The sequence below is a fragment of the Haematobia irritans genome, chromosome 2, assembly GCF_050003625.1.
Source record: "Haematobia irritans isolate KBUSLIRL chromosome 2, ASM5000362v1, whole genome shotgun sequence".
In the NCBI taxonomy this organism is placed as follows: domain Eukaryota; kingdom Metazoa; phylum Arthropoda; class Insecta; order Diptera; family Muscidae; genus Haematobia; species Haematobia irritans.
In genome coordinates this window covers 11,361,280-11,372,692 of record NC_134398.1, presented here as the reverse complement: position 1 = coordinate 11,372,692, position 11,413 = coordinate 11,361,280, and the positions used below count along the sequence as shown (strand labels likewise).

At 28.7% G+C, this 11,413-nt stretch overlaps 2 protein-coding genes and 1 long non-coding RNA gene across 3 annotated transcripts; 2 read left to right on the top strand and 1 right to left on the bottom strand.

Annotated features, from left to right (window-relative positions):
* Nucleotides 1-370: 370 nt before the first annotated feature.
* Nucleotides 371-745, top strand: LOC142223448 (uncharacterized). Its single transcript, XR_012718737.1, has 2 exons — nt 371-468; nt 536-745. It is a non-coding gene; the product is annotated as an uncharacterized LOC142223448 (long non-coding RNA).
* Nucleotides 746-2,159: 1,414 nt separating this feature from the next.
* LOC142223454 (acetyl-CoA acetyltransferase) lies at nt 2,160-9,224 on the top strand. Its single transcript, XM_075293342.1, has 3 exons — nt 2,160-2,298; nt 3,478-4,512; nt 8,931-9,224. The coding sequence occupies exons 1-3, from the start codon at nt 2,201-2,203 to the stop codon at nt 9,205-9,207; spliced, it is 1,410 nt and encodes a 469-aa protein (XP_075149457.1). The 5' UTR covers nt 2,160-2,200; the 3' UTR covers nt 9,208-9,224.
* On the bottom strand, nt 9,170-11,207 carry LOC142223455 (farnesol dehydrogenase). The gene is made up of 3 exons (XM_075293343.1): nt 10,590-11,207; nt 9,404-9,541; nt 9,170-9,327 (listed from the first exon to the last, which is right to left on the bottom strand). The coding sequence occupies exons 1-3, from the start codon at nt 11,190-11,192 to the stop codon at nt 9,286-9,288; spliced, it is 783 nt and encodes a 260-aa protein (XP_075149458.1). The 5' UTR covers nt 11,193-11,207; the 3' UTR covers nt 9,170-9,285.
* Between the last annotated feature and the right edge of the window lie 206 nt (nt 11,208-11,413).

Below are 11,413 nucleotides of genomic sequence, written 5' to 3'. Positions count from 1 at the left end.
CAGCATTATCCTTTAGAAAAAATAAGATTATGACCTCCTTTTTCTTTCAGGCTCGCACTGATATGCGGGAGTGCAGCTTATGGAGCATACAATGGTAGAAAAAAAGGCGGTACGTGGCCATTACCATTTGGTATTAATAGATTGCTTCACGTTACCTTTCAATTTTGATACCACTTTATATCAAATCATTCTTATTCGGTATTATTCCCTGCCAGCATTTCAAAGTTCCATTTCATCCTCATCGCTACCACAGACTCGTAAATGTCACCACAATCATCGCGAACTGTGATGGGGGAAGCGTATCAAAAAGTACAAAATGTACATGAAAGTATTTTGCCATCACTACTGTTAGAAGAGCCATTTTATTTTTTGTGAAACGCCAAGCGCAACCAGCTTGTTATCTTTTATTTAAATAAAAACGAAAATAAAGTTCTGAAAACATAGATATTACGCTTAAAATTGTGAAAGGTATATGGTGAACAATTTTCGACTTTCCAAATAGAATAAAGTGATCGTTTTTCAAATATTTTTCCAGGCACGCTGTCTCCATCGAAAATAAACAAACTGGCTGATAAACGCTGCAATATGTAACTTGCTACTTAAAACTCAACATCATTCTTTTATTAATGCAAAAAATTATGTTAAATGTGATGAGATAAACCGAAAAATGTTATATTTATAAGAAATTATAAATGTTTAATCAAATCAATAAACATCTACACAATCGTGTTTTACTTGACCACAACGATTCTTCTACAATTACCTTAAAATTCACTTTTTCTGATAGTTTGCAGGGGTTCTTATTGGCGTACTTCGAAATTGATCTAAATAGGCACCTAATAATTGCACTGATGAGAAACTTTTTCGTAGTAACTTGGCGTGGTACAACTTCTCAATAGTGACGGCGCTTTTCCGACGAGTTTTTGATGTCGTATATGATTGTTTTCGTCGTAGTGGGGATTCTCAGAAGCGCCCCCAAATTCAAAAAATGTTGGCAGGGTTATGGTATTAACCAAAGATTATCTGAAATAACAAGATGTCTATATGCTTCCTCTTTTTTTCCAATAGGCTCATGAGTTTAGGTCCATACATGTATGAGAGAGTTGGAAAAAAATGGGTATGATGTTATGAATTTAAAAAAGAAAAGAAAATGAAGAATTTTCAATTTGGTTAATAGGCCTGTTTCTGCACTCTTTTCATTCAACATTTATGCCAAAAGAAATTACTTCAAGTAAATTGTGTTTATTTTTATTTTGTTGTGTCTTTATTGGTACTGTATCTTTACAAATTGCATTGCCATACAAGACATAATGACTAATATGGTTTATTTATAATTATCCCTGCCAGCATTTCAAAGTTCCATTTCATCCTCATCGCTACCACAGACTCGTAAATGTCACCACAACCATCGCGAACTGTGATGGGGAAGCATATCAAAAAGTACAAAATGTACATGAAAGTATTTTGCCATCACTACTGTTAGAAGAGCCATTTTATTTTTTGAGTGGGGATTCTCAGAAGCGCCCCCAAATTCAAAAAATGTTGGCAGGGATATGATGATAAAAATGGCAATTTTAACGGCTAAACTGGAACTTAATAGCCACCTTAAGATGTAAATCATTAAGAGATGTCTATTATGTTCCCTGGTGTTCTTTCTGCGTTAAGTTTTCTACGGTTTTTCTGAGAAAATAGGAATTTTTTAATTTACACTTTTAATTTTGGTTTAAACTTATGAAACACGCACGTAGTAGCGGCCAATTCAAAATGTTTCCCTCTTTTAACTTCTTTATTTGTCAATTGTTGTTTTTTATCTCTTTTTGTTCGTGTTTTTGTCTAAACGAAAAATTTAAGAGTCACAAAATATTACACATTATTGGTCACCCGAACACAGCTATTTACACATATGATTGCTACGAATACAATTTTAAAGAGGAATTGGAGAAAATGCTGCAAAGAAACCTTCCAACAAGCAAAATAGATAACGAACGTGTGTGAACCTAAAGTCGTGCACTTTTATCTATTCAAGAACAAGAGGCAATTTTGACATCTTGTTATAATTACAAAGTCTTTGGTTTCGCCTGTTGCGACGCCGTCAATTGTAAATTAGGATGATTCTTTGAATTGTAAATTAGGATGATTCTACGTGCCAAAAACGCCAAGTAGACAACACTGTAAACAGCTGTTATCATGCATCTGCTAAATGAAAACAACAACAATCCAGATTCCGGTTTATATAGTTTATATAAAAATCTCCGAGGATATTGTTTTTCCAGATATGCAGGCTTTATTAAATAAAATGTAATTATTTAAGTGTATTTTCTGTTCGAAGAATAATTTAAAACACATATTTGTCGAAAAAGATGTTAATATCAAATGAGGAAACTTTTCAAACATCCGATACTGATAGCAAGCAAGTTGTGGGTATTCCCTAGGACACAGTTCAAAACTCATGTTTCAGAACATTGAAATCCTTTGAAAATACTTATTATTAGCGCGTCAAAAACACAAGGATGTATTTAATTCACAGAATTATTCAATATTTTCATTTAATTTATGAAACTTGACATTTGGGGCTCGATTATAAGTGTAAGAGAACTAAAGCTATAATACAGGGGCACATGTTGACATCTAGAAAATACAAAACCATTCCATTCCATCAAGTACAAAACCTTTATAACATCCCCGCTCTTTCATCAATACTATCTTTTCTCAAAATATGAAATTAGTAATATTGAAAAAAAAATTCGAATATCACCAGATTCGTTTTCTAAATTACTCTCAAATTTATTCTGGTTGAATAAATTCATGCACATACAGAATTAAAGTTCTGTATGTGCATGCAAATGAAATAAATTCAGATTTAGATATAGCTCCCATATATATCTTACGTCCGATTTTCCGTCATATGACCAATGAGGTCAATGTTGTAGTCCGATTTACGTGAAATATTGCATGGGGAGAAGAATTAACATAGTAGCTATGCATATCAAATTTGGTTGAAATCGGTTCAGATTTCGATAAAGCTTCTGATATGGACAAAAATGGCCAAAATACCCACATATTCCTTATAAATTCGCTTCTGCTAATTCGAAAACTTATAAAAATTGCTCCAATTTGCATATACTTCTAATACATATCTATCGACCGATAAATCATAAATACACATTTGCGAAGTTTCCTCAAAATTGGTTCAGATTTAAAGGTTTCCCATATTTTTTTTTTACTAACATTTAAAAAAAGATTAAGATTTAAAGGTTTCCCATATTTTTTTTACTAACATTTAAAAATTTAAAGTCTATACATTTTGTAGAACACTAACAAATTTTATCCAGATTGGGTCAGATTTAAATATATGTAATATATGGGAACATAAACCATTATTTATATATCCGCCCGACTTTAGACTTTTCTTACTTGTTTAATTTTCTAAGATAATCATTCTGCTTATCCTTCAAATGGTTTTAATTATAATTTCAGAAATATTCTTAATATCAGCTTCAAGACTTTTCGCATATATCGACATCTACACCTTGATACCAAATCGATTGTTATAGCTTCAGCGGTACGCTCTCCATGGGGTTTGCCTTTAGGACAATTGTCTTCCATCAAATCTTCAGACCTACTTTCAATGGTAATAGAGACTGTGGTCAAACAATCTGGAGCACCGTTGGAAAAGATAAAAAATGTATATATAGCAAAAGAGACACATATGGACAAAGTGGATATAGATGATACATGTGGAAAATTTCTTAAAAAATCCAATTTTATATCTATAGAAAATAATCAAAATGTGGGACTAGAATCATTGTCACAAGCCATTAATGTCTTAAAGAGTCAGAAATGTGATTTTGTTGCTTTGGGAGGAGTTGTATCTGCTTCGCAGCAATTGAAACAAGAGAAACACAGAGATTTTCCAATGAAAAATCTCAATAAGGAATTTGGAGAACGTTGTAAAACATTGCATGAAAAATATATGCAACAAGGTCTATATGATTCTGAATTGGTAACCTTAAAAACAATTCGTTTGTGTGGAACAAGAAGAATGCAAGTGGAAATGACCCAAGATGAGGTGGGCGAATTTAGCTGTAATGAATTTGATGGTGCTTCTGCTTTGGTGTTAACCACCCAAGAAAAGGCATTGGAATATAATATAAAACCTTTGGCATTAATAAAAGCTATTGAAATATATGAGACAGAGGCTGAAGATGGCTTCCAATCTCAATTAAGTGGCTTTAAAATATTAGTAACAAGAGAAGATCTTATTGAAAACAGCCAAATAGATCATTGCGAAGTTAATAATAGTGACCCACTCTTCTTGGATATCATAAGCAATTTCTTAAACATTCACAATGATCAAATAAATCCATATGGTAGCCCTTGCTTAGGCCAAGAGAGTGCTTCATATTTATATGGAGCAATAACCCATATGACTCATACATTGAAACCAAAGAAAATCGGATGCTTAGTAAATCATCAACATGGAAAATCGATGGCAATAATATTGGAAAAATTGTAAGTAAACATTTCTTATATAAAAACGTATCATTAGAGTAGACCGACATATTTGGTACAAAATTAACCGGACAAGTCAAGAAGCAAATATTGTTGTACTAATTGGGAAAATGTATCGATTCTGTAATTAAGTTGAAATGGTTTCGAAGGGGAGATGAGCAACATATTAGAGGACTGACACTAAAATTATATTTTTTGAAAATATTGAATTTAAAGACAATTTTCACAAAATATTATTACTAAAGAAATAATAAAGACAATTTTGTCAATACTTTATTTCCAATTTTTTTCTAAAGAAAATTTTGTCAAAATATTATTTCTAAAGGGTGATTTGTTAAGAGCTTGATAACTTTTTTTTAAAAAAAACGCATAAAATTTGCAAAATCTCATCGGTTCTTTATTTGAAACGTTAGATTGGTCCATGACATTTACTTTTTGAAGATAATTTCATTTAAATGTTGACCGCGGCTGCGTCTTAGGTGGTCCATTCGGAAAGTCCAATTTTGGGCAACTTTTTCGAGCATTTCGGCCGGAATAGCCCGAATTTCTTCGGAAATGTTGTCTTCCAAAGCTGGAATAGTTGCTGGCTTATTTCTGTAGACTTTAGACTTGACGTAGCCCCACAAAAAATAGTCTAAAGGCGTCAAATCGCATGATCTTGGTGGCCAACTTACCGGTCCATTTCTTGAGATGAATTGTTCTCCGAAGTTTTCCCTCAAAATGGCCATAGAATCGCGAGCTGTGTGGCATGTAGCGCCATCTTGTTGAAGCCACATGTCAACCAAGTTCAGTTCTTCCATTTTTGGCAACAAAAAGTTTGTTAGCATCGAACGATAGCGATCGCCATTCACCGTAACGTTGCGTCCAACAGCATCTTTGAAAAAATACGGTCCAATGATTCCACCAGCGTACAAACCACACCAAACAGTGCATTTTTCGGGATGCATGGGCAGTTCTTGAACGGCTTCTGGTTGCTCTTCACTCCAAATGCGGCAATTTTGCTTATCGCTGAACAAAATTTGTCGATAAAAAAGCGGATTTTCTGCCAACTTTTCTAGGGCCCATTCACTGAAAATTCGACGTTGTGGCAGATCGTAAGTCTATTCATGATGAAATGTCAAAGCATACTGAGCATCTTTCTCTTTGACACCATGTCTGAAATCCCACGTGATCTGTCAAATACTAATGCATGAAAATCCTAACCTCAAAAGAATCACCCTTTATAAAATATTTTATTAAAATTTTATTTCTATAGAAAATTTTGTCAAAATTTGATTTCTATAGACAATTTTGTCAAAATTTTATTTCCAAAGAAAATTTTGTTAAAATTTTATTTCCATAGAATTTTTGTGTCAAAATTTTATTTCAATAGACTTTATTTCCAATGTATTTTCTATAGAAAATTTTGTCAAAATTTTATTTCTATAGACAATTTTGTCAAAATTTTATTTCTATAGAAAATTTTGTCAAACTTTTATTTCCATAGAATATTTTGTCAAACTTTTATTTCTATAGAAAATTTTGTCAAAATTTTATTTCTATAAAATATTTTATTAAAATTTTATTTCTATAGAAAATTTTGTCAAAATTTGATTTCTATAGAAAATTCTGTCACAATTTTATTTCCATAGAATTTTTTTAAATTTTATTTCCATAGAAAATTTTATTTCCATATAAAATTTTGTCAAAATTTATATCCAAAGAAAATTTTGTCAAAATTTTATTTCTATAGAAAATTTTGTAAAAATTTTATTTCCATAGAAAAATTGTGTCAACATTTTATTTCCATAGCAAATTTGTCAAAATTTTATTTCCATAGAAAATTTTGTCAAACTTTTATTACCATAGAAATTTTTGTCAAAATTTTATTTCCATAGCAAATTTGTCAAAATTTTATTTCTATAGAAAATTTTGTAAAAATTTTATTTCCGTAGAAAATTTTGTCAAAATTTTATTTCCAAAGAAAATTTTGTCAAAAATTTATTTCCATAGAGAATTTTGTCAAAAATTTATTTCCATAGAAAATTTTGTCAAAATTTTATTTCCATAGAAAATGTTGACAAAATTTTATTTCTATAGACAATTTTGACAACATTTTATTTCTATAGACAATTTTGACAAAATTGTATTTCCATAGAATTTTCGTGTCAAAATTTTATTTCAATAGAAAATTTTGTCAAAATTTTATTTCCATAGAAAATTTTGTCAATACTTTATTTCCAATTTATTTTCTATAGAAAATTTTGTCAAAATTTTATTTCTATAGACAATTTTGTCAACATTTTATTTCCAAAGAAAATTTTGTTAAAATTTTATTTCCATAGAATTTTTGTGTCAAAATTTTATTTCAATAGACTTTATTTCCAATGTATTTTCTATAGAAAATTTTGTCAAAATTTTATTTCTATAGACAATTTTCATAAAATTGTATTTCCATAGAATTTTTGTGTCAAAATTTTATTTCAATAGAAAATTTTGTCAAAATTTCATTACCATAGAAAGAGTTGACAAAATTTTATTTCTATAGAAAATTTTGTCAAAATGTTATTTCCATAGAAAATTTTGTCAAAATTTTATTTCTATAGAAAATGATGTCAAAATTTTATTTCCATACAAAATTTTGTCAAATTGAATTTGTCAAAATTTTATTTCCACTTGATCCCTGCTCTTCCTTATAAAACACACTATACCCACACTTATACATTTTTTATTTGGTTTCTCATTTTGGAGCAAAATTGGAAATCAATTTCCTCTTATTATTTCTTACCGTGAGAGAACAAATAAGTTTACAGCAAACCTCATACAGTCCATTACCTAGCTTCAAAGGGAGTTCCGACAATACCCATTCTTATTTCTACCAGTTGCCACAACCAGCAATACCGCTTACGTCTGACTGGAAAGCTCCCCTCAATGAACACATGGTATAGAAATAAAATTTTTGTCAAAATTTTATTTATATAGAACATTTTGTCAAAATTTTATTTCCAAAGAAAATTTTGTTAAAATTTTATTTCCATAGAAAATTTTGTCAATACTTTATTTCCAAATTATTTTCTATAGAAAATTTTGTCAAAATTTTATTTCTATGGAAAATTTTGTCAAAATTGTATTTCTATAGAAAATTTTGTAAAATTTTTTTTCCATAGAAAATTTCGTCAAAATTTTATTTCCATCGAAAATTTTGTCAAAATTGTATTTCTATAGAAAATTTTGTCAAAATTTTATGTCCATAGAAAATTTTGTCAAAATTTTATTTCCACAGTAAATTTTGTCAAAAGTTTATTTCCATAGAATTTTTTTGTCAAAATTGTATATCCATAGAAATTTTTTTGTAAAAATTTTATTTCCATAGATAAAAAATTTGTTAAAATTTTATTTCTATAGAAAATTTTGTCAAAATTGTACTTCCATAGAAAATGTTGTCACGATTGTACTTCCATAGAAAATTTTATATTCAACGAAAATTTTGTCAAAATTTTATTTCCATAGAATTTTATTTTGTCAAATTTTTATTTCCATGGAAATTTTTTTGTAAGAATTTTATTTCCATAAAAAAATTGTCAAAATTTTATTTCCGTAAAAATTTTGTCAAAACTTTATTTCCATAGAAAATTTTGTCACAATTTTATTTCCATAGAAAATTTTGTCAAAATTTTATTTTCATAGAAAATTTTGTCGAAATTTTATTTGTATAGAAAATTTTGTCAAAATTTTATTTCTATAGAAAATTTTCTTAAAATTTTATTTCCATATAAAATTTTTGTCAACATTTTATTTCCATAGAAAATTTGGTCAGAATTTTATTTCCGTAGAAAATGTGGTCAAAATTTTATTTCCATAGAAAATTTTGCCAAAATTTTATTTCCATAGAAAATTTTGTCAAAATTTTATTTCCATAGAAAATTTTGTCAAAATTTTATTTCCATAGAAAATTTTTTGTAAAAATTTTATTTCCATAGAAAATTTTGTCAAAATGTTATTTCCATAAAAGATTTGTCAAAATTTTATTTCCATAGAAAATTTTGTCAAAATTTTATTTCCATAGAAAATTTTGTCAAAATTTTATTTCCATGGAAAATTTTGTCAAAATTTTATTTCCATAGAAAATTTTATCAAAATTTTATTTCCGTAGAAAATTTTATTTCCGTAGAAAATTTTATTTCCATATAAAATTTTTGTCAACATTTTATTTCCATAGAAAATTTGGTCAGAATTTTATTTCCATAGAAAATGTGTTCAAAATTTTATTTCCTTAGAAAGTTTTGTCAAAATTTTATTTCCATAGAATTTTTTGTCAAAATTTTATTTCCATAGAAAATTTTGTCAATTTTTTTATTACATTATACATTTTATTATTACATTTTTATTTAGTTTTTAGATATTTTAAATTAATACAAATATGTTTTTGTCCTTTTCAGAACTCCTCCTTCATCACCTGGTGCACTGCCAAGACTTACCTTATTCACCGTGGAGCCATGTCATCTATGCGATTTAGTAGTTGAAGATTTGGAACAACATTTCTCAGGTGAATATGAATTGGAAAAAATATATCTAGATACCAAAGAAAATATAAGATATTTACGTTTGTATCGTAATGATATACCTGTCCTTTATCTCAATGGACAATTTCTATGTATGCATCGATTAAACAAAAGACTTTTAAGACAAAAGTTGAATATATTGAAACAATTATAGTTTCTAATGAAACCCAATTCACAAACTTTCAATAATTGATTGATTTTAATTTTACAATTAATTTTTGATCTCAATAAATTAAAACATTTCTCCCATGGGTTTCAAAGTGATTTCATGAACCTGAAATATGGAATATATAATTTAATGCTCTTTAAAAAAAATATTTTCCCCTTTCCCACTTCACTGTTCATCTTACCTGTACATTTGGTGGAGATCGTAAGGCAAAGATAACAGCATGAGCTATATTCTCTGGTTCCAAACGCGGCATATCCTTGACATAAAAATGTATTTCTTCTGGAAAGATGTTAGTATTTACTGCACCTGGACAGATACCCTGTAGAAACGTATATAATATTTGAATTTAATTATTATAAAATAGGATAAGAAATTATTTTACAATTTAGGAAATAGCAAAAATAATGTGCGGCCAATTTTTTTCAAATAATTTATTCCTAACAGCTAAATTTCTAAAAATTCGTATAAACTTAGGACGAATTTTAATTAAGTTTGTTGTTGTTATTGAAATAGTTAGTTTTTAAAGTGCGGTTTAAAGTTCGGTACTATGTTCAATTTTTGCATTGATTTTTTTTTAATAATTTATTCCAAACAGCTGATTTTCTAGAAATTCGTATAAATTTCACTTCAGAAAAATTTCAATTAAGTTTGTTTTTGTTATTGTAATAGTGTGTTTAGTTTATAGGCCATATAGTTTCGCTATGTCTTGGTTAATTTTAATCCAGGGAAACTTCGTGTATAAAATAAGATACGTCCAGGGTGATTGGATAGTTTAGCTGATCAAGCGAACAGGTTAAGTGTGGGAGTTAGCTCTTAGGTATTGATGGGACCAACGTGTTATAATTTAGATTTAAAATTATTTTTATTTTTATTATTTTTTCTTTTATATAATGAACTCTTTTTACTATCAATGGGGTCTTAATTATCATTTTGACAAAATTTTCTATAGAAATAAAATTTTGACAAAGTTTTCTATAGAAATAAAATTTTGACAAAATTTTCTATAGAAATAACATTTTGTCAAAATTTTCTATAGAAATAACATTTTGACAAAGTTTTCTATAGAAATAAAATTTTGACAAAATTTTCTATAGAAATAAAATTTTGACAAAATTTTCTATAGAAATAAAATTTTGACAAAATTTTCTATAGAAATAAAATTTTGACAAAATTTTCTATAGAAATAAAATTTTGACAAAATTTTCTATAGAAATAAAATTTTGACAAAATTTTCTATAGAAATAAAATTTTGACAAAATTTTCTATAGAAATAAAATTTTGACAAAATTTTCTATAGAAATAAAATTTTGACAAAGTTTTCTATAGAAATAAAATTTTGACAACATTTTCTATCTAACTCAACTTACCGTAATCCTCACTTTACTCTTGTGTAATTGAAATTCTTGCCGATACGTTTCGGTCATTGCAGTAATGGCAAATTTCGTAGCTGGATAAATGTTAAACGAGGGTAAAACATCAATAAAATTCAAAACCTGTTGACCTGCTATACTATTGATGATTAAGATATGACCCTCATTGCCTCTTTTATGCATGCGTTGGAATGCTTCACGTGTACACCATAATACTCCCATAACATTGGTGTCAATAACTTGACGTATTTTCTCCGTATTACCCGGTGCCACAAGTTCAGTTTCACGTGTAATACCAGCATTATTAAGTAAAACATCAGCTCCTCCCAATTCTTGTTCGGTCCACTCGAAGGTTTTCATTATTTCATCTTCCTTGGAGACATCACATTTTCTGGGTATAAAAAGTGATTTTTGTTTGTCGGGTAGGGATTCTTGCAACTCTTTTAATTTAGCCTCTCTTCTGGCTAAACCTACAACACGTAAACCAGCTGCCACCAAAGTTCGAGCACAAGCGGCTCCAATTCCTCCGCTAGCTCCGGTAACAATTGCCAATTTATTATTCCAACGTTCCATACTGAATGCGGTTTGCAGAATGCACATCGTTACTGCAATGTAACTCATTTGCTTTGGTCAAATGAGGGTTTATTGATTTTACTTACCAATCATTTAAAAGGTTTCTTGAGAATTATATTAACCTTAGGGTGTTTCGGAAAAAGAAATGAGCTCACTCAGACAAATTTTCGTTGCGAAAACAACACATAGTATCAGTAACGATTATTTACGCATACATGATCCAATCCGTCAAATTTTATTTCTATTCT